Source organism: Musca domestica, unplaced genomic scaffold (assembly GCF_030504385.1).
Source record: "Musca domestica strain aabys unplaced genomic scaffold, Musca_domestica.polishedcontigs.V.1.1 9, whole genome shotgun sequence".
NCBI lineage: Eukaryota > Metazoa > Arthropoda > Insecta > Diptera > Muscidae > Musca > Musca domestica.
Window position 1 is genome coordinate 16,906,695 of NW_026712435.1, and position 26,543 is coordinate 16,933,237.

The following is a 26,543-nucleotide window of genomic DNA, read 5'->3' on the forward strand; positions in this document are numbered from 1 at the left end:
TGAATGGTTGTTATGGAGTTATGCCTCGATAACTTCCGAAGGGAGTATCCGTTTTGATCCAAACTTGGAACATCATAATATTATTGTCAAACTTAAAACGAATTCGGAGATGGGTAATATCGGTTCACTCCTTCTGGTAGCTCGCCCACAAAATGTCAACATTTTCAAAGAAAATAATTTTCTGCACAGAAAGAGAAAGGATAATCTGTTTTTCTCCAACTTTGCAAATCCCAATTCTTGCATCAGTGCTAGGTCAGATGCGGAAATAAGCAATATCTGGCCACTCCATCAAGTACATCCCCCACAAATCATCATCAATATTTTGAATCAACATAATTATAACTCTTATAAAATGTAAAATAAGAGTCCGATTGTCTTCAAATTACACACATCACAATATTTTTTATTAACCCAAGGTGGAATATATCGGTCCAGGCTTCTCCACTCCCACAACGGGTCAACATTTTGGAATATCCACGAAATTTACATCCGATACCATTTAGACTTCACACATCACACACAACATTTCTATAAACAATTTCTTGTGGTACCGCCCTCACATGGGGTTCAAGATTTTTGAAAAACAAAATGCTTAAAAAAGGCGAATAAGTATCCAACTCTCTTTAAATTTCACATGTCCAAATATTTTAGGTAACGCAGGATCTGTTGTGAAAAATATATATATATCTGCGAACCCCTTCTGGTACCTAACCCACAAAGAGTAACAATTTTCAAAACTTCTTTGTCCTAACTTGCGAAACAAATCGACAATTTTTAAGGGTCGATTTCACAACAAACCTTGGTTTAATACAAATATAAAAAAGGCTATAGTCGTGCGGGCCGACCATGTGATAGCCTACAACACTACAATATGGTAGAAGCCCCCTTATGTTCAAACCCGTTTTAGAAGATTTCGCTTTTGAAATTATGTCGTAGAGCCCAGCCCAGATATTACCTATAGCTTATTGACCAGGGACATTTGCCCAATATTTACGCACTCCGCCGTGCTGTTAGCTGTTGTGTTCATTTTACAGCTAAATATAATCCAATGGTCATCCAAAATGCTAGACCTCTTCCCTGTCATTAACTCTCTTCTCATGCAAAATTCCGCGTCGATTGGTTTCAATTGTGTGATCAGGAAAATTGTTCTGTTTTTGTTTCATATTTTGCGATCATCTCCATATGCAAACGGCTCCTTTGAATCTCTAAAATTAGACTCATCTATATTTATTTGCTAGTCTACGATATTTGGCTATAACCTTCAACGAAATCAGCCTAAACAAGTAAAAAAGAAGCTAAAAATTCTGAAAACTACCACTTAAATGGAAACCTTTATATGGGGACTATACAAAGACGTGGACTTGCATACGAAATTTTTTTGTCATAGGCTGTAGTGCCCATTACGAACTTCAAATATAAAATTTGTTATAATTACGGTGAATAATATCGCAAAAATCATGAAAATACGAAGACCTGGACATGCACAGACAATTTTCTGCCTTAGGTTGTAGTACCCATTAGGATCTTCCAGCACGAAATTTGAAACGATTCCGGTGAATAATGTTGCTGAAATCGTCAAAATACCGAGCATCGGGAGGTATATGGGGGCTAAACCAAGATGTAGACCTTCACAGATAATTTTCTGTCTTAGACCTTGCCTTTTATGAAAATGTTAGTGAGGATCGGACGATAATTGCAATCTGTAGATAATAACCCCAAACTGTGTTGCAAGGTGAAAAAATATTACAAAATACGCACTTCAATATTAAAAGTTAAATCGAAAAAATCGCATGCGATAAAAATATGAAAAAAATCACAAAATTCCTAAAAATCTAAAATCTATATTAAAATCATTATTGGAACCTTTTTATTCTTTTATGCCAAGACGGCATTCTGAGTTGACAAAATTTGTCAAAATCGGTCCAGTCATTCTTGAGATATAGGTATTCTAGCTAATATCCCTTTCCTGTGTATATACACATTGTACAGGGTGAGATAAAAAAACTGCAACAAAGTCAAACGCCATACTTTTTACATTTTTTTTAAATGTTATTGAATGAAGGCAAAAAAAAGTCGGAAATAGCATCAAATAGTTCCGATTTGTTCGAATTGGTCACCTTTGGCACGAATTATGGCCTTCAAACGGCCAATGAAACCGTTACACGGCCCATTCCCGGCGAAGCGCTTGCTTGAGGTGATCGACACTTTTGTAGCCGGAGATTTGGTGGCCATTGCGCCATTCTGGGGAAGCGCGTGCTGAGTGCGATGATGCTGAGAGGAAAGTCCAAGGTCTGCGGCCAAAATGTTTGCGTGCCCAAAGCTTTAATACACCCTTCAGAATATTTCCGCGATAATATCCGGCATTTATTCTGATGCCACGGTCGATTAATATCGGCTGTTATGGCTGCCCACACCATCACCGTGGCCGCCGCTTGAGTTCTGGTGGCCAACCGAAGGTGCACATTTTCAGCTGACCTGTTTGGCAAGTAAACACGATCATTTTGTTTGTTTACAAACTGCTGGATAACGAATGTTTTCTCATCGGAGAAAACCAAATTCGGGGGTTCATCACTTTCGGCCAAGCGAAGCAACTCTTTAGCTCTTTTGAGTCTATTTTCTTTCTGTTGCGGTGTAAGTTCTTGCACTTTTTGCAATTTCAATGGCATTACTCCGAGCTTATTTTTCAATGTGGTTCTCCAGCCAAATATAAAGAAATCACACTATCACGCTTGAATTCCAACACTAATAACCTTTTTTTTATGGAAAATTCTCACCAAAATGCTTTTGTATGCTTGTAAACAATATAACGACCTGTCACTGAAATACTTTTAACAGTCGCCGGACGAGTGGCTTAGAAATGACAGCAATCTGAAGTTGGTTGCAGTTTTTTCATCTCACCCTGTGTACATGGCTGGATCGACTGAGTTCGGCAAAATAGAAAGATTCATATATACTTTCATATGTGCTACAAAGTTTTTGGTACAATCAAACTTATAATACCTCCAACACATAGTGTTGTAGGGTATAAATATAAAATATTGTGATGTGTGTAATTTTTAGACAATCGGAATCGTACATTATATTTATATAAGTTGTAAGTATTCAAAATGTTGACCCTTTGTGGGAAGGTACTTGATAGAGTTGGCCGAGCACTAATGCAAATATTGGGATTTACAAAGTTGGAGCGAAATCAGGTCCATTCTTATTCTATAGGGATAATTACTTTCTATGAAAGTTCTGATCTTTTGTGGGGAGGGTACCAGAAGGAGTGGACCCATATTGCTCATCAGCAATCTCAATCTAAGTTTAATAATAATATTACGATGTACCGACATTTTTAATCAAATCGGTCACTCTCTTTAAGAGTTATGGTGCGGCCACCCCCGGATCGACTCCAAATGTCCTGAAAGGGATTATTGTTCGAATTATTGTTTCTCCTTCCGTGCAGAAAGTATATATTTTCAAAATTTCGACCTTTTGTGGGGGAGGTACCAGAAGGAGTGGGCCGATATTGCCCAACTGCGAACACCCTTCGGAGTTATCGTGCGCATCAGGTAGCCAGACATACGGACGGACATCGCTTGATCGATTGCAAATGTCCTAAAACGGATTTGGTCCAAAGAGACCCGGGCACGTTCTGACCGTATCAAATAATAAATATCCTCTGTAGCCATATGACTGAGGGTCTAAAACTGTTCAAGGAGAGCGTCATTTTCTTGTGTGCTCTTAAATTTGTTTCCAACTACTTGGGGTACAAGAAAGGGTTTTGCAGTTTTTCCTGTTATGGATTTGTCGAGCAGCAATAATAGGGCTCAGTGTATTATAATTTGAGGATCTTTGTAGATAATCTAATTTTGGGTGACAGTCAGCTATAGAATATTCTCTCCCACTCTGTCAGACTCTCAGTTCCCAAGAACTACTGCATTATCAGTTATTTTATGAGCGAGAGGAGAGCCGGAGTGTTTCTGGTTGCAATGATACTTTTTAATTGGACGGGATGGAAAAGAGAATTTAAATCTTATTTGCCATTCATAGGCAACGGTTCGGCGGCGAATTTTAAAACGAAAATAATTATAAGTACTTCTATATATTTTGTGGTTTATGAAGAAAAAATCCAAAACATATTAATATTGAGTCAATATAAAAAAATATTCGAAAAAATCAAAATAATTGTTATGAAAAAATGTGGAATATAAATTCCAAAAAAATGAAGTGGCATTTTGTGAATCTTGTGTTGTGGGCAAATTTGCTTTTAATTGGTGGAGTTAAAGCGGTTAGTATACAAAAATCGAATAGTTTGTCCAAGTGAAAAAAATATCCTTTGCAGGATATTGTTTAATGAAAAATAATTCATTTATATTGTGTGTGTGTGATTTTTTTTTCAAACTCAATTCATTAGAAATTGTCGATGATAACACCTAAAAGATCACTTCGAAAACTGATAACATTTGCTTCCATTTCGGATCGTAGTTTATGATCTTGCATTCAAAAAATGTTGTTGTTTTTGCTGTTTTTGTTTGCCTTTATCAAGAAATATGCGATTCAATTTGCCCCTGTGGTATTATGCCTTAGCTTCTCCCGTGAAAAAAAAAAAACAACAACATGCGATTATCTGCTCAATGAATACACTTGATTATCTGCTGTCTGGTTGTCCCAATTGTTGTGCGAATGGGAAATTGGTTTTCGTATTTTTCTGTGGCACAAATTCTTCCTGATCACGTTTAATTGATTGTGATGCCTCGAGTTCTATTGAAGAAATTTGTGTTGTTTTTCCATTCCCAGAACTATTTTTTTGTATTTGCTGTTGTTGTTCAAAGAAAGTCGAATAGAAATGTCTCTATGAGTCATTTGGTGCGAAGTAATCGGCAAGAAGTGTTTACACATGTATAATGAATGCGTGTTTCAGTCATAATCTCGCATGTGGATTTATGTTGTAAGGGCGTTTTAAAATTAACTTCTATGCAGATAAAGAATTGAGCAAGAAAATACTATGCAAGGCCTATCGAACATATGTCAAATGTGAGTTTTTTATAAAATTATAGTAAGTGAATATAGATTAGACGGAGAGAAATTAGGGAAAATGGAAAATATTGCTTGTACTGCTCATATTTCTATACCCTCAGCCATATGTCTAGATAGTGTATACAAGGTGAAATGAAAAAAATTGCAACCAACTTCAGACTGCTGTCATTTCGAAGCCACTATTCCAATGACAGCTCATGATATTGTTTACAAGCGCACAAAAGCGTTATTCGTGATGGAATTCAAGCGTGATAGTGTGATATCTTTATATTTGACTAGAAATCCACAAGTGGCTATCGTTAGAGCACTCCAGCATTTAAATGTGAATAAATCTTTTGTGTCTCGTACCATCGCTCGTTACCGTGATACTGGTAGCGTAGCCCGACATATGTCAAGGAAGTGGACGGAAGAAAACAGCAACATCAGTAGAAATGGTTCAAAGTAAAGAGGCGACTTGATAGAAACCCGTGGCTCGTGAGCTGAATGTATCGCAATATTCCATTCGGCAAATATTGAAAAATATGCTCGGGGTAAAGCCATTGAAATTCCAAAAATGCAAGAACTTACACCGCAACAGAAAGAAAATAGACTCAAAAGAGCTGAAAAGTTGCTTCGCTTGGCCGAAAGTGGTGAACTGCCGAATTTGGTTTTCTCCGATGAGAAAACATTCGTTGTCCAGAAGTTTGTAAACAAACAAAATGATCGTGTTTACTTGCCAAAGAGGTCAGCTGGAAAGGTGCACCTTCGTTTTGCCACCAGAACTCAAGCGCGGGCTATGGTGATGGTGTGGCCGCCATAACAGCCGATAGTCGCTCTCCCCTCGTATTAAACGACCATGGCATCAGAATAAATGCCGTGTATTAAAGCCTTAGGTACGCAAACATTTTGCCGGCAGACCTTGGAGATTCTAGCAGGACTCAGCTCGCGCCACCCAAGAATGGTTACAAAATGAGATTCCTCGCTTCATTTCCAGCGCACAATGGCCACCAAAATCACCTGGATACCTATTCGTTGGACTATTGTGTCTGGAGTATTTTGGAAAGCAAGGTTGGCACTAAAAAATACCAAAGTGTCGATCACCTCAAGCAAGCGCTTCGCCGAGAATGGGCCAAAATACCGTAGAGCAACATTCGGGCAGCGTGTGACGGTTTCATTGGACGTTTGAAGGCCATAATTCGTGCCAAAGGTGATCAATTCGAACAAATCTAAACTTATTTAAAAATTTGATGCTTTTTCGGACATTTTTTGCTTTCATTCAATAAAATTTAAAAAAAAAATAAAAATTACGGCGTTTGTTTTTGTTGCAGTTTTTTTTTATCTCACCCTGTATATCATTTTATACGGCCAAAACGTGCTTCATCGGAATAACGGTTTTAGACTATAGGTCTCTTTGGACCAAATTCATTTCAGGACATTTGGAATCGATCTAGCGATGTCCGTCCGTCCATCTGTATGGCTGGTGCGCACGATAACTCTCAAAGGGAGTATCCGATTTGGTTCAAACTGGGTACATCGTAATATCTTTTTTCAAGCTTAGATCGAGTTCGGAGATGGGCAATATCTGTTCACTCCTTCTGGAACCTCCCCTACAAAAGGTCGAAATATTCAAAAAATATATTTTCTGCACAGAAAAAGATACGATGATCCGATTTGCAAATCCTAATATTTACGTCAGTGCTAGGTCAGGTGAGAAAATGGGCAACATCGGTCCATGCCAAGTACCTCTCCCACAAAGGGTCAACATTTTGAATAATTACAATTCTTATAAAATGTTATGTAAGTGTCCGATTGTCTTCAAATTTCACGAATCCCAATATTTTTATCAACCCAAAGTCTGGTGTTAAGATGGAATATATCGGTCCACTGCTTCTGGTACCTCCCCCACAAAGGGTCGAAATTGTGAATATCCATGTAGCTCATAAAACGCGAAATTAACATCGGATTATATTTAGACTTGACACATTCTAATATTTTCATCAACACAAGCTATATTATAGAGATGGTAGATATCGGACCACTCCTTCTGGTACCTCCCCCACAAAGGTTCAAAATTTTGAATATTCAAGAATATCATAAAACACGAAATTAACATCAGATTTCATTCAAACTTGGCACATCTCAATTTTTCTATCGACACAAGATCTATTATAAGGATGGTGGAGATGGGAACATTCCTTCTGGTACCTCCCCCACAAAGTTTTGAATAACCAAAACGATAATGAAATACAAAATGAGCGTCCGGTTCTCTTCAAATTACTCACTTTACAATATTTTTATTTAATCAAGGTCTGGTGTGAAATTGGGATATATAGGTCCAGTCCTTCTGGTAACACCCCCACAATGGGTCAACATTTTGAGTATCCATGAAGCTCATAAAATGTGAAATTAATATCCGATTCCATTCGGACTTGGTACATCTCGATATTCTCACCAACACAAGATCTGTTATAAAAATGGTAGAAATCGGACTATTTGTTTTTTGGTACCTCTCTCGCATAGGGTTCAAGATTTTGAAAAACAAAAGCTCGATGAAAACGAAATAAACATCCAACTCTCTTCAAATTTCACACACACAAACATTTTTGCAAACGCAAGATCTACCAAGCCCTTCTGGTAGCTCACCACAAAGGGTCCAATACTTATATTTGTCATAAATTACAAAACAAGTTGGCGATTCTTTACAACGTTCTATATCTAAATGTTTCTCTTAACCAGAAATCTGATATGAATAGGTATTTTATCGAAATTTATGATTTCGCATAAAATTGGATGTAAATGTTGGATTTCCTTTAAATTTTGCCCATTCCAATATTTTTATCTGTATTAGATGAAGTATGAAAATGGAATTCTTCGGTCCGCCATATCTGTTACCTCACGCATATTTTCACATTTTCCAAAAATTTACACATACTTCATATAAAGTATAGGAAGAAGTCGATACAGTCCAAATCTGGCACGTTGTAATATTTTTATCAGTCTTAGGTCACATACGAATTGGTCAATATTGGCTAACTGCTTCGGAACCTACCCCATAAAGTGTCAAAAGTTTGAATAATCATAACTCAAAACGGGGGGCATAAATATGTCGGCAAAACCGACTGAAATTATTTTACTTGTTAAATTTTATTCTCATTGTACCCTTTCAGACTTATACCTCTGGGGTGAAGACAAGCGTTTATACCTCAGATCCACAGATTACAACACAAACATATACAACACGTCATCAGAGCCATCAGTATGTTCCCATAACTGGTGAATATCACTACGGGCACAATCCCAATAATCTGGGCAACAATGGCAATGACAACGATTATCAGATGACAATAACACATCAGAGTCGAGGATCATCACCGCAGTGGACGTCGTCATCGTCGTCCTCGTCGATGCATGGTTCCATTGATAATTCATATCAGCAGCCGCAACAACATGAAAGTAGTTATCGTTATCATCATCAGCAGCAACGTCAACCCCAACCCCAACCTCAACCCATTTATGAAAGACACCCCACCGGTCATGCCACCCAACAAACATCGGGTCGCATACAACAAATTGAGAATGATATCACCGATTATTACACAGGTTGTCCATCGGGTCATACCGGTCAACTGCCCTATGCCTATGACTGCAGACGTTTCCTCAATTGTTGGAAGGGTCGTGGTCACATCCAATCATGCTCGGTGGGCACCGTTTTCAATCCCGAGACACTGGAATGTGATCGACCGGATAAGGTGAAATGTGCCGCTGGTTTGGTGGGATCCCATGTTGCAGGCAAAACCACACAAGGCCATCTAACACAGACGGCGACAACATCAACTAATCGGGCTGGCCGCTACATTGATGATACCACCGAGAGTGTGGACATGTTGTGTCCATCTGGGTCGCAGGGTTTAGAGCCTCATCCAGCGGACTGTACCAAATTCATAAATTGTGCCAACGGCAATGTTCATGTACAACAATGTGGTCCTGGTACTGCATTCAGCATACCCATGAAAGTGTGCGATTTCAAGGAAAAAGTGGATTGTTCTGGGCGCAGCGAAGCAACGGCTGAGGTTCATGTCCATTCGACCCAAGGTAATTATTTAGATTTTTTAGTTTTCTCATCCCCCAGAAAGATCATTTAATTCCCCCCCCCCCCCCCCCCATTAATGAAAACCCGTCTAAATAATAGGAGCAAAGGCAGATAGATCCCAAGTCAAATGTCCCTCGGGAGCCTCTGGCCTCTATCCCCATCCCTATGACTGCACAAAATTCCTACAATGTTCCAATGGCATAACCTACATTCAGGATTGTGGACCTGGAACCGGATTCGATAGTAACCTCAAAGTTTGTGACTATAAAGAAAAAATCCATTGTGTGGCTGGAAGTTCCTGGGGCACGTCTTCGCATTCATTTAACAGTTATGGCGAACACGGTGCAACAGAATTCGAAGCGGTTAATGAAAATGTCCAATGTCCCCCCGGAGCATCTGGCTTGCATCCCCATCCCCAAGACTGTGAAAAGTTCTTACAATGTTCGAATGGTCAGACTTTCATTCAAAATTGCGGTCCCGGTACCGGTTTTGATAGTCTTCGTTTGGTCTGTGATTACAAGGAAAAAGTGCAATGCGGTTCGGGTAGTGTTTGGGCAATTACCACCGATGTGACCACAGTCCAACATGGTCGTGAGTTTTCGGAGATTAATTATTATTTTCTGTTTGCTTTCTCACTATGCTTTTTCATTCCGCTTGAAATGTCACTAATGTTTTCTATCATTCGCTTATGTTATTCAAATTATGTGTGTGTATGTGTATGCAGCAAGCAGTCTGAAGAAATGCCTAATTTAGTACCAAAAATGTTTGCAAACGTTGCTCCGGAGGTAGAATCTTTTTCTAGGGAAAACTTACTCTGAAGGAGAATCATTTCCTATCGAAAAGCTACTCCGTAGGAGAACCTTTTTTTATAGAAAAGTTACTCCGAAGGAGAATATTTTATTATAGAAAAGTTTCTCCGAGGTACTAAAAATGTTTGCAAACGTTGCTCCGGAGGTAGAATCTTTTTCTAGGGAAAACTTACTCTGAAGGAGAATCATTTCCTATCGAAAAGCTACTCCGTAGGAGAACCTTTTTTTATAGAACAGTTACTCCGAAGGAGAATATTTTATTATAGAAAAGTTTCTCCGAAGGAGAATCGTTTCCTAAAGAAAAGTTACTCCGGATGAGAATCTTCAAGGTCACTCTTCTTCTATTCTTCATATAAGACATGTTACTTCGAAGGAGGATCTTTCTAAATAAACAAACTACTCTGAAGGAATATCTTTTTCTATAGAAAAATTACTTCGAAGGAGAACCTTTTTCTATAGAAAAGTTACTCCGATGGAGAATCTTTTCCTAAAGAAACGTTATTCCGAAGAAGAATATTTTCCTAAAGAAAAGTTATTCCAAAGGAGAATATTCTATTCTTTATATAAGAAGGAGAATCTTTCTAAATAAACAAGTTACTCCGAAGTAGAACCTTTTCCTATAGAAAAGTTACTCGGAAAGAGATCCTTTTCCTATAGAAAAGTTACTCGGAAGAAGAAACTTTTCCTGAAGAAAAGTTACTTTTTCTATAGAGAAGTTATTTCGAAGGAGAATATTTTCCTATAGAAAAGTTACTCCGAAGGAGAATATTTTCCTATAGAAAAGTTACTCCGAAGGAGAATATTTTCCTATAGAAAAGTTACTCCGAAGGACAATCTTTTCCTAAAGAAAAGTTACTCCGGATGAGAACTTTAAGGTCACTCTTCTTCTATTCTTCATATAAGACATGTTACTGCGAAGTAGGGACTTTCTAAATAAACGAGTTACTCTGAAGAAGAATCTTTTTCTATAGAAAAGTTACTCGAAAGGAGAATCTTTTTCTATAGAGAAGTTACTTCGAAGGAGAATATTTTCCTATAGAAAAGTTACCCCGAAGGAGAATCTTTTCCTATAGAAAAGTTACCCCGAAGGAGAATCTTTTCCTATAGAAAAGTTACCCCGAAGGAGAATCTTTTCCTATAGAAAAGTTACCCCGAAGGAGAATCTTTTCCTATAGAAAAGTTACTCCGAAGGAGAATCTTTTCCTATAGAAAAGTTACTCCGAAGGAGAATCTTTTCCTATAGAAAAGTTACTCCGAAGGAGAATCTTTTCCTATAGAAAAGTTACTCCGAAGGAGAATCTTTTCCTATAGAAAAGTTACTCCGAAGGAGAATCTTTTCCTATAGAAAAGTTACTCCGAAGGAGAATCTTTTCCTATAGAAAAGTTACTCCGAAGGAGAATCTTCAAGGTCACTCTTCTTCTATTCTTTATATAAGACATGTTTAAGATATTTTCCACATATATAAGACCATCATATGTAACGACTTGATATTCCACATCAATATTTGTATAAACCTTGCCTGACATATATAACCACTTTTGTAAATAATGTTCTCCGAAGTAAATTTTACAGATGCACTGTTTATGCTATACTGCTATACTTTTATTCACTTGCTTGATGGCTTAATATTTTGCAAATAATTAAAAGCATGATATGGTCGAAATTTTTTGATAGAAAATCCATTTTCTTGTTTTTTTCCCTCACGCAACAGATACACAGCACACAACTCCGCCCAATAGCGGCGGTGGTCCTAATGATCTGCCACATACCAGTGATATTTTATGTTTGAATGGCATTACCGGCCTCTTCCCTTATCCCTTCGACTATACGAAATTTATTAACTGTAAGAATGGCAACACTGCCATTCAGAACTGTGTCCAAGGTACAGCCTTCAGTATTTCGAAGGGCTATTGTGAGTCGTTGGAACAAATACAAAAAATAGACCATGTCTTGTATATTGTGTCGGAGGTCAGCTATGAATATGGTAAGTCCCATAAATATGGCTACTTCAATTAAAATATTTTACAAGCTTCTCAATTTCTTTTTCCAGCTCAGACCCTTATCACCTGTCCACCGGGAACGGAGGGCATTCACCTGTATCCCTTCAATGCTGAGAAATACATCAAATGTGTGCACAGTCAAATGGAAGTCATTGGATGTAATCCTTCGCAAGTCTTCAGTACCACCAGGCGCATGTGTTTGCCGCGCAATCAAGTTTTGAAAACCGAAAGAGTTCGTTTATTGAGCGAACTGCAGAAAACCAACAACTATCGTAATATTGAGGAGCATTTCGATGTCCATACCATGATCTATTGTCCGATGGGATTATCTGGTGCCTATCCACATCCATTCGATAGCTCAAAATATATAACCTGTAGTGGTGGTCGTATGATTTCCGAATCATGTGCTTCGGGTAAGGCATTCAGTTTGTCGCGCAAGCATTGTGAAATGAAGGAGGATCTTGAGGCGAGAGATCGTGTGCCACCAATTGAGACATCCTATGGGCAGGAATGGCATATTTCGGATATGGAAACAACTTATGGTTCAAGTAAGTGGAACTTTAAAATCAAGAGTTACAAATGTGTTATTTATGTTTTCATCTCCAGTCGATGGCTTAACCTACCTCATGTGCCCGCCTGGATTAAGTGGCTATTTCCTGCACCCATTCGATTGCACCAAATACATCGAGTGTTCGAATGGAGCCACAAACATTGATGGCTGTGCTAATGGAGCCGTTTTTAGTATTTCGCGCAAGCAGTGCATACTTCGTGACAGAGTTGAGGCCTACGACAGGGTGGAATATCTGACAACGACCAAACATGAATTCTCCAATGAGCATGTCTTGCAAGCCGGTAAGTGTAGGCCTTTAAATAATTCTTATTATTAATAAATAAATGTTGTAACAATTTATAACGTCTATCTGGAGGGGAAATCAAAATCAAACGAAATCCTTCGGAAGTGGAGGATCTTTTCATAAAAAAAATCTCGGCGAGAGGAGGATATCTACCTATAGAATCGTTTCTCCTGAAAAGGAGGATCTCAATGGAGTATCATTTTTTTCTATAGATTGCTCCGATGGAGAAAGAGCTTTTCCTATAGAAAAGATGTTTCGATGATGTTTTCCTATGGAAAAATTACTTCGGAGGATAATGTTTTTCCCATAGAAAATTAACTTCGGTGGAGGATCTTTTCACATAGAAAAGTTACTCCGGTGGAGGATCTTTTCCCATAGAAAAATTACTCCGGAGGAGGATCTTTTCCCATAGAAAAGTTACTCCGGAGGAGGATCTTTTCCCATAGAAAAGTTACTCCGGAGGAGGGTCTTTTCCCATAGAAAAGTTACTCCGGAGGGGGGTATTTTCCCATAGAAAAGTTACTCGGGAGGAGGATCTTTTCCCATAGAAAAATTACTCCGGAGGAGGATCTTTTCCCATAGAAAAGTTACTCCGGAGGAGGATCTTTTCCCATAGAAAAGTTACTCCGGAGGAGGATCTTTTCCCATAGAAAAGTTACTCCGGAGGAGGATCTTTTCCCATAGAAAAGTTACTCCGGAGGAGGATCTTGCTCCGGTGGAGGAGCAGCTTTTCCCATAGAAAAGTAGCTACGGTGGAGGAGCAGCTTTTCCCATAGAAAAGTTGCTACGAAGGAGGAGCAGCTTTTCCCATAGAAAGTCTCCGGTGGAGGAGCAGCTTTTCCCATAGAAAAGTTGCTCCGGTGGAGGAGCAGCTTTTCCCATAGAAAAGTTGCTCCGGTGGAGGAGCAGCTTTTCCCATAGAAAAGTTGCTCCGGTGGAGGAGCAGCTTTTCCCATAGAAAAGTTGCTCCGGTGGAGGAGCAGCTTTTCCCATAGAAAAGTTGCTCCGGTGGAGGAGCAGCTTTTCCCATAGAAAAGTTGCTCCGGTGGAGGAGCAGCTTTTCCCATAGAAAAGTTGCTCCGGTGGAGGAGCAGCTTTTCCCATAGAAAAGTTGCTCCGGTGGAGGAGCAGCTTTTCCCATAGAAAAGTTGCTCCGGTGGAGGAGCAGCTTTTCCCATAGAAAAGTTGCTCCGGTGGAGGAGCAGCTTTTCCCATAGGAAAGGTGCTCCGGTGGAGGAGCAGCTTTTCCCATAGAAAAGTTGCTCCGGTGGAGGAGCAGCTTTTCCCATAGAAAAGTTGCTCCGGTGGAGGAGCAGCTTTTCCCATAGAAAAGTTGCTCCGGTGGAGGAGCAGCTTTTCCCATAGAAAAGTTGCTCCGGTGGAGGAGCAGCTTTTCCCATAGAAAAGTTGCTCCGGTGGAGGAGCAGCTTTTCCCATAGAAAAGTTGCTCCGGTGGAGGAGCAGCTTTTCCCATAGAAAAGTTGCTCCGGTGGAGGAGCAGCTTTTCCCATAGAAAAGTTGCTCCGGTGGAGGAGCAGCTTTTCCCATAGAAAAGTTGCTCCGGTGGAGGAGCAGCTTTTCCCATAGAAAAGTTGCTCCGGTGGAGGAGCAGCTTTTCCTCTAGAAAAGCTTTTCCTAAAAAAAGCAAATATAAAACTTTTAATATTTCCCCATCCCTTCATCATAAGCCCCTCCTAAGCTATATCCAATTTTAAGGCCAAATTATTAATTTCATATATGATTGTTTTTTAGACCGTGACCTGGGTATCAGCTGCGGTCCGGGAACATTTGGCATATATCCTCATCCACAGGATGGTCATAAATTCATGCGCTGTGCCAACGGTCGTATTGCTGTCGAGAATTGTCCACCCGGTCAGGTGTTTAGCATTGAGAGGAGTTCATGTTACAATGAAAATGATGTTTCCCAATACGATCGTAGTTCCTATGTCCATGGCCAGACACAGGGTCAAGGACATTATAATAGAGGCGGGGCAAGAGGTACCACAGCGACAACCACCACCACCACTACTTCAACCACAAATAATAATAACCATAATACCCTTCCATATTATACACCATCAAATGCGGAGGTTAATTGTCCATCGCCAAATTCCAACGGACGTTATCCCCATCCCTATGACTGTACGAAATTCGTAATGTGTTCCAATGGCGTGGCCCACATTCAGAGCTGTGGTCCCGGTACAGCATGGAATAAGGCTATGGAAGTTTGCGATTATATGGATAAAGTTGAGTGTTCACAATCGCAGGCAACAACGTCCACCACAGCTACTACATCGACGAACCCGGTGAAACAACACCAACGTAAGTTAGCTCAGGCTTAGGAAGAAATCATTGAAAGAGATATTAAATTAAAATCATTTTTTTTTTTCAATATTTCCAGCGGAAATCCAGTGTCCCCCTGGCGCAGAGGGCCTCTTCATGCATCCCTATGACTGGCATAAATATTTAAGCTGCACCAATGGCTATACCCACATCATGGACTGTAGTCCTGGCACAGTGTTTAGTGTCACCCGCAAGGTATGCGATCTCGAACGAAATGTGGCCAATACGGATCGTTGCAATAATGGAGTTTATAGCACCAACTATGACTATTCATATACTCAAGGTGAGTGGACATTTCACAAGGGCGTAATACCTTTTCGAAAAATTAAATTATTTATATTCTGAATTTTTAATTTCAAAATCCTTATACAACGTACCCTTAATTTTCGACCCGATTTGAGAACAAAGTGTAAATATTCGTAATACTCTATTCTAAAATTCTGGCCGTGTCTGTCTGCCCGTCTGTGAAAATCACTCTAGCTTCCAAATAGCATGAAGAAGCTAGATAAAATTTTGCTCAAATGTATTTCAGGTTCGCAATTCGAAAATGGACCTATATGGCCCATTTCGGGGCTTAACTCTAGTTTAGTAAAAACTCTCAGATTATTTTGAAATTGTTTCCGGAGGTAGGATTTTATACCCTGATTTCGGGAAAGAAATTTTTCTTGGGGTTGTGACGACAGGATTTCTCCCTTTGGGCTGAAATACCTCGTCGGGGTCCACGGGTTCGTACAGAAATGTATTTCTTTTGAGATTGAAAGAGAAAGACACTTCGTTGCGGAATTGATAAGGGTTCTTCGACTCGAAACCTAGATCTGTATTTGATACACGGGAAAGGGAAGCAGAATTTGGTGCTCAGACTTCGTGATCTTTTACTCAGGACTACCGGATGGATTTAATGCGAGAGACCTGGATAAGTACTCAAGCAGAACCTATGAGGGAGTGCACGGATACGTCTATGGAGATTCGATACGTAGGACTACAGGGGTATCCAAAACTACGGTTGCCAGATACCTTATACCCTACAAAGATATTCAAGGATACGGTGGTGATAGACCTTAATAATTACTCAACCAGGCTATAATAATAATAAAATTACTCACAAAGGATGTCTAAGGACTCCTAAAGCATATACCACTCGTACTTTATCGGCGGAATTTGACAACCTCGGGGATTGAAACGGGTTATACATAGTGAAATTCAGATTTAATTCGATATACAGGGTGAGATAAAAAACTTCAACAACGTCAAACACCATAATTATTACATTTCTTTTTAAATTTTATTGAATGAAAGCAAAAAATATCGAAAACAGCATCAAATTTTAGAATAAGTTCAGATTTGTTCGAATTGGTCACCTTCACACGCTGCCCGAATGTTGCTCTGCGGTATTTTGGCCCATTCCCGGCGAAGCGCTTGCTTGAGGTGATCGACACTTTAGTATTTTTTAGTGCCAACCTTGGTTTCCAAAATACTCCAAACACGATAGTCCAACGGATTGGTATCCGGAGATTTTAGTGGCCATTGTGCGCTGGAATTGAAGCGAGGAACCTCATTTTGTAACCATTATTGGGTGGCGCGTGCTGAGTCCTGTTGGAATGTCCAAGGTCTGCGGCCAAAATGTTTGCGTACCCAAGGCTTTAATACACCCTCCAGAATATTTTCGCGATAATATTCGGCATTTATTCTGATGCCAGCGGTCGATTAATACGAGCGGAGAGCGACCATCGGCTGTTTTGGCGGCCCACACCATCAACATAGCCGGCGCTTGAGTTCTGGTTGCCAACCGAAGGTGCACATTTTCAGCTGACCTCTTTGGCAAGTAAACACGATCATTTAGTTTGTTTAAAAACTGCTGGACAACGATTGTTTTCTCATCGGAGAAAAGCAAAGTCGGCAGTTCACCACTTTGGGTCAAGCGAAGCAACTCTTTAGCTCCTTTGAGTCTATTTTCTTTCAGTTGTGGTGTAAGTTCTTGCACTTTTTGGAATTTCAATGGCTTTACTCCGAGCTCATTTTTCAATATTTGCCGAATGGTATATTGCGATATGTTCAACTCACGAGCCATTTTTCGGCCACTGCGACGCGGGTTCCGATCAAGTCGCTTCTTTACTTTTCGAACCATTTCTGCTGATGTAGCTGTTTTCTTCCGTCCACTTCCTTGACGTCGGGCTACGCTACCAGTATCTTGGTAACGAGTGATGGTGCGAGACACAATTCACGTTTAAATGCTGGAGTTCTCAAATGATAGCCACTTCGGGTTTTCCAGCCAAATATAAAGAAATCACACTATCACGCTTGAATTCCATCACGCTTTTTTCTGGAAAATTCTCTCCAAAATGCTTTTGTACGCTTGTAGACAATATAATGAGCTGTCACTAGAATAATTTTAACAGCTGTCGGACGAGTGGCTTCGAAATAACAGCAGTCTGAAGTTGGTTGCAGTTTTTTCATCCCACCCTGAATGTGACCCTATTTTTACCCTTGAGCGATATGTTCGAATCAGTGCTCATTCCCATTGATTTTCCAATTAATCCTTTAATTTTTTTATTTTAGGTTACAACAATCCTGGCACCCAATCCTATGGCTCTGGAAGTAACAATCAATGGTCGCACACAACCGTAACACAACATCAACCTCCAACACACACCTACACCCAACAAACACATACAACTACACAGCAAGCGGGCGGAGATCGTTGGACAAATATGAATATACCTCGTCCCCAAGGTTCTTCTTCTTCATCTTATGATCAGCATTCGACCGGTTGGCAAGCCGTGCCAGCCGGCAGACCTGTCACCACAAATGTTTGGTCTGGCACTGCCATCAATGTTGATAGACAAGAACCCACGCATACCGTTATTTACGAAGAAGGATCCCTGCAACCCGACCGTAATTATAATCAGCATACCTATACAAAAACACCATTGGCACCATTACCTGCTAGCGGAAGCACCACATCGACCGTTGTCTATGCTCAGCCCATAGGATCACAAGAGGCCTCCGAAGAGGTCTTTGGCAATGGCCAGCCTCATGCCCAATTTCCCATAGTCCAGAACACCCATCACCCTCATCCGCTCACGCCAAATTTAAATCGAGAAAATTTCACCCGAACCATTCATTTTGTAACTCCCGGAAATAGTTGGACACCAATTGTTTCGAATGCCTATCCCCAAGTACCCATAGTCACTCATTTAATGCCTCCGTTAGAGGTGGCAGCACAGCCTGTAGATCAATTAATGCCCCCGTTTAGAAAAGAGCCTCAATCACATTCTCGTTATCCCTTGCCTGCAAATAAATCCCCCACTCAACCTTCAATACCTCTTAGTCCCGGGGTTAATGTTCCCATAACTCATCTTATGCCTCCCAACTACTCGCCCCCCGATGAGGGACAGAGACCTCTAACGGACACAGATCGTGTTATTACCACCATTAATATTGACAACTATACAGGTCAGGTATGGCCTGGTTATGACAGCAGTCAATTGGAACCACTGCCTTCGGGGTCCCGCAAAGTTGTAACGGTTCATGAAACAAATCTCTATGGAGGTTTGCAGCCTCCAAACTTCAACCCACCACAGAGTAGTACCCCTCGAACCCCGGCACCCAATTCTGACCCAAAACCACAAATTCCCTCACCTACCAAAAGCACCACTCCCATTCCTCTGATCCAGGGTTATCCCAAGTTGTTCAATGCCACCATACAAACTTTTCCCCATCAACCCCATTACAGCCCACCCTATGCCGAGGTGGCACATTCCCACAATGCCACTTGGACGACAGGTCGCAAAGTTCCCCAACAATCGGCAATTAAGCCCACGAATCGTTTAGAGGTTTCCAAGAAACTCAATTCAGAGCACGATGAAGAGTTTTCTGACCTCAAACCCGAGCAATTACCCCTCAAGGAGGCATTGCAACTAATGCTAAAACCCTATCTGGTAGATGAAAAGCTAGCTGCCAAAGCGGAATCGCATATTATGAATTTAGTCGCCCCCATTGATAGGCATCCCGAAGAAACGACAACCATCCCCACCTCGAGCACTCACAATCCATTGCATGCCCTTAGCGTTAGTAGTAGTACACCTTCATCCCCCCTCACAACAACCCCTCAAGACGATGTTGAACTTATACTTGCAGGTGAACAGCATAGTTTAGTTACCACAACGTCTGTCCAACCTGGTGCCCATAAATCGGGTACCGTTTACGATTTCCAACACACCACCGTAGAATCTCAACATTCTATCCATTTCCCCCATGATCATGACCAATCAGCAACAACAACAACAACCAATTGGCATAAACATCATCAGCATACACCCAGTTCCTCGAAACATCATCATCAGCATTCACGTGATTTCCATGAAAAACATCCCAATTTACCGAATCCTTTCGATGCTCCCCTCGAATCCTCGGGCATTGATGTGCGAATTAATGACAACAGCTGTCCGTTCAGTTGTGGAAATGGCAAATGTGTGGCCCAACATGAGGTAAGCTAAGATATGGATATGATAGCCGGTAGCCGGACATCTGAATAAATTTGAAATATTCTCTAGCGAGTTTTCTTGAACTCCTAGATTTTTGGTTAGGAAATTCTAACAATTTGTAAAAAAAAAACAAGTAAAACAAGTAAAAAAGCTGTATGTTCGGCCGGGCCGAACCATTTGGAACGAATTTTGCAGTTCTCAAAACCAATAAAATCCGTTAACAATTCTGTTAAAATCTTAAAAATACCGAATGTAGTTGTTACATTAGGGTCTATACGACGACATAGACCTGCATAGGTAACTTTTGTCATAAGCCATTACAATATTCAAATGCGAAACTTAAAAAAAATCGGTGAATAATGTAGCTAAAATCATTAAAATAAAATACTATCGGGAGGTACCATTATATGGGGGTTATACGAAGACCTGAACCTGCACAAACAATTTTCTGTCATAGGCTGTAGTATCCACTACGAACATCAAATACCAAATTTGAAAGAATTCCGGTGAATATTGTCGCTAAAATCAACAAAGTACCGATTATCGGGAGGTACAATTATATGGGGGCTATACGAAGACGTGAACCTGCACACACAATTTTCTGTCATAGGTTGTAGTATTCATTTCAAACTTCAAATACCAAATTTGAAATAATTCCGATGAATATTGTCGCAAAAATCATCAAAATACCGAATATCGGGAGGTACGTGGACCAAAACGTGGACCTACATGACCCATTTTCAATACCAAAAGTCCTGCAGACATAATATACATTTGAGTAAAATTTTATCAATCTACTTCAATTCTTTCGGAAGGACGGACGGACATCACTAAATCTATATACGTTGTGGGGTCTAAAATGTATATTTCGGGGTGTTACAAACGGAATGACAAACTTAATGTACCCTCTATACTATGGTGGAGGGTATAAAAATATTAAGTTCGGCCGGGCCGATCTTTTAATACCCTCCACAATTGGGTAAAGAAAACAATTTTTTTTATAAAAGTATCTGAATTCAAACGTGTTCCACTTTAAACTACAAATAGCAGCAAATTTTTGTCTCAATAAGCCTTCTCTGGCAGATAATTGGCAATACAGACCCGAGCTTTCGTTTATCCGGTATTTGGTATCTTGACAACTTTAGAGACATTTTTTAAACGGATTTTTTTAAGTTCCTCCCAAATGGCGGCGGGTATTAAAAGATTGGCCTTGCCGAAATTAGCTGTTTTACTGGCTCTTAATTTGTATGTTCTACTTCCAGATGATGCATTCCAATAGGAAAATTATTTTCCATCAAAATCTTGACCATGGTGGGGGTGGTGTAAAAGGAGTGGTCCAATATTGGAACGAAGTCGGTCCAAGTTTGATAATAATATTACGATATACCAGGTTTGGATCAAATCAGATATTAACTTCGAGAATTATCGTGTGCACTAGCCAGCCAGAAAGACGGAGGAAGGGATACCCCTAGATCGGCTCCAAAAGTCCTTAAACGGATTTGGTCCACGGAGACCTAGGGTGTAAAACCGTTTTTCGAGGAGGCACGTTTTGACCTTATCAAATGAGGTTATATCTCTATAGTCATGTGGCTGAGGGTATAAAAATACGATTTCCAGTTAGGAGATCCTTAGAAAATGGAAAAAATCTACAATTTGAAAAATATTTTTAAAAAGTTACACGAATTTCGATCACCCAGTTCTTAAAGAATGTCAGATTTAAAGTTTTTGGACGTTTTAGTCAGAATTTGCTGTAAAATGACATTCTTGAAAAGAACTGACCATTTACAACAGAGTTCGTAATGGGTACTACTCCCTATGACAGAAAATTGCCTATAAATGTCTATGGCTTCGTATAGCCAGCACATAATAGTACCTTCAGATACTTTTTCAATGGAATTATCTTAAAGATGATACTTGGTGATGGCTTTGGTTTTTATGTATACTCTGATAGAAAACTATCTATATGGGCCCTAATTTTCGTATAACCCTCATATTACTTTATCTAAGGATATTCGGTATTTGGGTGATTTATGTCAAATTTTTGTCTCAATAAGCCTTCTCTGGCAGATAATTGGCAATACAGACCCGAGCTTTCGTTTATCCGGTATTTGGTATCTTGACAACTTTAGAGACATTTTTTAAACGGATTTTTTTAAGTTCCTCCCAAATGGCGGCGGGTATTAAAAGATTGGCCTTGCCGAAATTAGCTGTTTTACTGGCTCTTAATTTGTATGTTCTACTTCCAGATGATGCATTCTAAGGAAATTCGATATTTTGCATCACCGAAAACAAGACTTAAGTTCAGTTTAATGACAGGTAGGTATTTTTTCGTGGGGGAAATGCCCGTTTACCCGGTTATTTGATCCGAAATTTCGTTTTCTCTTAAGTTGATACATTTTGTAAGTAGACGGCCTTAGGTGTCAATAGCTTCGAAACTACAAGGGATATCAGTACATTTTTCACCATTTTAGCCTTACTTGTGCATTAGTTTTATCGCTTCCTTTATCCAATTTTAAATTCTAATTTCATATTTCTTTCAGGTCTGCAATGGCGTTAACAATTGTGGCAATCGTAAAGACGAAGAGCAGTGCGATCATTTGGGCTATGAGGTGCGTTTGACAGGTGGTGAAAGTTCCAATAAGGGTCGCGTCGAAGTGAAAAGTAAGTTCCTTAAAATAATATTTGAATTTTGATTGGCTGTTTTAAATTTCGAACTTCTTTGTCAGTCCTGGGAAAATGGGGTTATGTGTGTGACGATAAATTTGGTCTCAAGGATGCCGATGTTGTGTGTCGTGAACTGGGTTTCAAGATGGGGGCCATGGAGGTACGTGGAAGTTCCTATTACCCGCCCGCAGACACCAATGCTGTCTTCAACATGGATGAGGTGGAGTGCAAGGGTAATGAAACTTCTCTGCGTGAATGCGATTTCAAGGGGTGGGGTGTTAACAATTGTGGTCCGGACGAAGTTGTTGGCGTTGTTTGCAAGGTCCAACAGCTGAAGTGCCCGGATAACTATTGGCTGTGTACCAAATCGGAAGAGTGTATACCGACGGCATTTTTGTGCGATGTTACACCGGATTGTTCGGATGGTTCCGACGAGAGTCCACAAATTTGTAATGTATGTGACGTAAAATATTTGCATAGGAAGGGGTTTGAAGATTTTTGTATTTCAGGCCCCCATTGAATATCGTTTGGAGGGTGGCCGGTCCAAAAATGAAGGACGTTTGGAGATTTTCTATCGCGGCGAATGGGGTACGGTGTGTGATGATGATTTCAGCCAGAAGGAAGCTCAGGTTGTGTGTAACTCTTTGGGTTACTATGACAAGGCGGTGGGTATTCCCGACATCATTTTAGTGTTTAAAAAAATGTATTTTTATTTTTTGGAATGTCCCCACAGCAAGTAGCCAAGAATATCTATGGACCAGGTAGTGGACCCATTTGGCTGGATCAAGTCTCCTGTTTGGGAAATGAAACAACTCTGGACAAATGCAACCACTGGACTTGGGGTGAGAATAATTGCCAGCACACCGAAGATGTGGGCATCAAATGTACGGCTGGTCCCAAGCCCACAATTTTACGGCCTGTGGTGACCACTACTCCCGCCACCAGGATATCAAATAAAGATTCCGAATATGAGCTATCGGAGTTGGATGATTTGGGCAAATATCAAGGTCTGTGGCAAAGATCCAGCAAGGCGGTACACCAGCCAAAACAATGTGGCCATTTCAAGAAGAACTTGGTCGATGAGTATGCCCATCCGGAGGAGCGTGTCATAAATGGCAGCATTGCCAAACGAGGACGTCACCCCTGGCAGGCAACCATACGTACACGTGGTCGGGGTGGTATCTCCAGCCACTGGTGTGGAGCTGTTATCATTTCGAAGAAACTCATTTTAACAGCGGCCCATTGTTTGGCCGGTTATCCCAAGGGTTCGTATTTCGTTCGTGTGGGCGATCATTATGCCAATATTGCCGAGGCATCTGAGGTCGATTCGAACATTGAAAACTGGTACATCCACGAACGATTCCGCGAAGAGAAGCACATGAACAATGATATTGCTTTGATTTTGCTCAAAAACTCGTTGCGTTTTAATGACTATGTCCAGCCTATTTGTCTGCCCGAAAAGGGTTCTCAATTGCAGGCCAATCGCATGTGCACAATATCGGGTTGGGGTTCCATTAAGTCGGGAACATCAAGTGAGTATTATGAGGTATCATTAAATAAAATATATAACCTATTTTCTTCCAAAGCTCCATCCAACATCCTGCGGGCAGCTGAGGTTCCCATTTTGGCAGAAGATGTGTGCCACCGCAAAAATGTATATGGCAATGCCATGAGTGAGGGTATGTTCTGTGCCGGTTATCTCGATGAGAATGTGGATGCCTGCGATGGTGATTCCGGTGGTCCTTTGGTGTGTTCGGATGAGGGTAAGTTAAGGCTTTGATGTGATGGTGAACATTTACGTAAAAGAAAAGTAATTTTTGTGGGATTGAAGGGAACAACTCTCGGATTTTTTGGAAATTGGTCCAGAGAAAGGTATTTATTTCCCTGATTCCGTGAAAGTATTTTTTCTTGCGGGACAGATCCGGAACCGCGTATATTTGATCTAAAAGTCCAGGTTCAAGACCCGGACCTACTGAACCGATATGGACAATATAGGTATCATTTGAACGTCTATCCAAAAAGTGGTCACATGGTGGAGTTATTTAAAACGATTCAGAAGTTATAGCTAGACTATCGATTTTTTGGACCCGAATTTTTTATATAACTCCCAAAAAGTCGAATAAAGGCCTTTTTTGGAGTTCCATAAAGTATAAACCAAATATATAGCTAATACTCTAAACTTTCCGAAATGCTACAATATGTGCTTTTATCTCTCTTGGATCCAGGGATATGTGTCTTTGAACCCGAACAACCAGATTATGTTCTCAACATCGAATAAAGACTTTTCTAAATTTAATATTTTTTTAAGATCCCGGACTTCGGCCGAAACTTGAGATTTTCTCCTCTGGGCGGCTATGCGAATCGAAATTTTTCTGCACCGGCTATGGGAACTAAAGTTTTTCTGAATTTAATGTTTTTTAAGTAGTCGGCCTTAGGCCGGGTCTCGAGATTTTTTCCTCTGATTATGTCCTACACCCGCTACCCGAAGTAAAGTTTTTCTAAATTTAATATTTTTTTAAGCAGCCGGCCTTCGATCGGTCTGGAGATTTTCTATTTTGGGTATGTATATTTTATAAAATATATATGACCAACACCGGCTACGCGAACGAAGATTTTTATATTTTTTACTTCTTTTAGGTAGCCGGCCGTCGGCCGGGGTTTGAGATTTTCTCCTCCAGCTATGTCCAACACAGGCTTCGTGAAATAGACGGTCTTCGGTCGGGGCTTAAATCATCGGCAACCCGAAGCAAGGTTTTTCTAAATTCGATATTTTTTTTAAATAGAAGGCCTTTGGCCGGGGCTTGCGATTTTCTCCTCCGTGTATGTCCAACACCGGCTAAGCAAGTATTTTTTCATATAGAAAATATAATTTCAATGTACTGAACAGAATCAGGACGACTGGATACAAAGTTCCATATCTCGGGATTTAGGAAAGATAATAATTGTAGCATTTTGGAAAGGTTATATTGTAAACCATAATAATGGCAAATATTTCGTGGACTCCGAAAATGGGGCATTTTGTAGATTTTTTTTTAAAAATCCGACTCCAAAAAATCTATAATTTAAGTCTCGAACCGTTCCAATAACCCCATGACCATATGACCACTTGTTAGATAGGTATTTTATTAGTTTTCAAATGATATCTATATTTATAATAAGTTTTGTGGATCTGGGTTTAACCCGGACTTGGAGCCGGATTTTCGGTTCAATCATCTGGGTCCGTCCCCCAAGAAACAAATACTTTCCCGGAATCAGGGTACAAAAGGCAGCCTCTGGAAAAAAATCAAAAAAATCTTAGAGTTAGAGAGAGAGAGAGAGAGAGAGTGAGAGAGGGAGGGAGGGAGAGAGAGAGGGAGATAAAAACACCAAAACTAAAAATCAGTTAATTGTTGCATACTATTAGGTACGTATGAAAATTAAAAGTTGACCTCAAATTCATGATTTCAAAATAGAGAATTGAATACAAAATATTGAATACAAAAATAAAAACCACAAACCACTGACAGAATTAGAATTTTAGTCCTACAATGACAGAAGTTGATTTAAGTATCCAACGAAAAAAGGCATTTGATTGAGGTTGATGTCACATTCTCTTCGACCTTCTCTCCCCAAAAACAAACTCAACTTTCTTGGAATTGGGACAACTTTCGAAATAAGTTTATGTTACAATTTTTATGTTTATTATTCTCTTCCCACAGGTGGTGAAACTTTGTATGGCATAATTTCTTGGGGTCAACATTGCGGCTATGCCAATCATCCGGGTGTCTATGTTCGTGTCGAGAAATACATCGATTGGATATACGAGAAAATCAATTTGATGTTGCAACAAGGCAAACTCTAGATGCAAATTACAATCTCGAATGTTAAATATGTTTCCTTTTATTAGTTTTTATTTAAAGCTCGAAATAATTTGGTTGTAGTTTTTTTTACCTTTAGGGGCTAGTTATGAATTGTTATATTAAAGAAAAAATGTTGAATTTTTAAGTTCGATTTTAATTTTTAATATATTACAGATAACAATTGGTATACAATTTGGAATATATTATAAAATATCTGAAAGTTGTAGTATTTATAAAATTTAATTTGTTTTCAATAATTACGGAGAGAATCCAGCAGATTATAAAAGGAGAGTTAAAAAAAGAAGACACGTGTATCGGAGTTTTGAAATTTTTCATCGCAAAGTAACCAAAATGGAGGTTTTGAAAATTTACAGATGAAAATTTCTCGGAATTCGTACACTTTATGTACAGTGAGAGATAAAAAAACTGCAACAAAGTCAAACGCCATAATTTTTTTT

The 26,543-nt window shown here is 39.8% G+C and overlaps 1 protein-coding gene across 4 annotated transcripts; it reads left to right on the top strand.

Annotated features, from left to right (window-relative positions):
• Window positions 1-4,008: 4,008 nt before the first annotated feature.
• LOC101896627 (uncharacterized) lies at window positions 4,009-26,230 on the top strand. 4 transcript variants are annotated; one of them, XM_005178816.4, is made up of 16 exons: window positions 4,009-4,273; window positions 8,169-9,093; window positions 9,191-9,682; window positions 11,613-11,885; window positions 11,952-12,449; window positions 12,508-12,753; window positions 14,508-15,077; window positions 15,157-15,381; window positions 17,655-17,990; window positions 19,236-19,585; window positions 22,123-22,243; window positions 22,309-22,700; window positions 22,756-22,911; window positions 22,980-23,778; window positions 23,833-24,009; window positions 25,945-26,230. In XM_005178816.4, exons 1-16 carry the CDS (start codon window positions 4,184-4,186, stop codon window positions 26,085-26,087), a joined length of 5,793 nt encoding a protein of 1,930 aa, XP_005178873.1. In that variant the 5' UTR covers window positions 4,009-4,183; the 3' UTR covers window positions 26,088-26,230. The 4 variants fall into 4 exon arrangements, with proteins under 4 accessions (XP_005178873.1, XP_005178871.1, XP_011290630.1 ...); XM_005178814.4 differs by having other exon boundaries at window positions 17,655-19,585; XM_011292328.3 differs by having other exon boundaries at window positions 9,194-9,682; window positions 17,655-19,585.
• Window positions 26,231-26,543: the final 313 nt, after the last annotated feature.

Excerpts from the sequence above, each read along its gene's own strand:
- LOC101896627 (XM_005178814.4), top strand. The coding sequence starts at position 4,184 with ATGTGGAATATAAATTCCAAAAAAATGAAGTGGCATTTTGTGAATCTT. Across the intron at positions 22,912-22,979 it reads TGGGTTACTATGACAAGGCG|CAAGTAGCCAAGAATATCTA; the intron begins GTGGGTATTCCC and ends ATGTCCCCACAG. Across the intron at positions 24,010-25,944 it reads TTTGGTGTGTTCGGATGAGG|GTGGTGAAACTTTGTATGGC; the intron begins GTAAGTTAAGGC and ends CTCTTCCCACAG.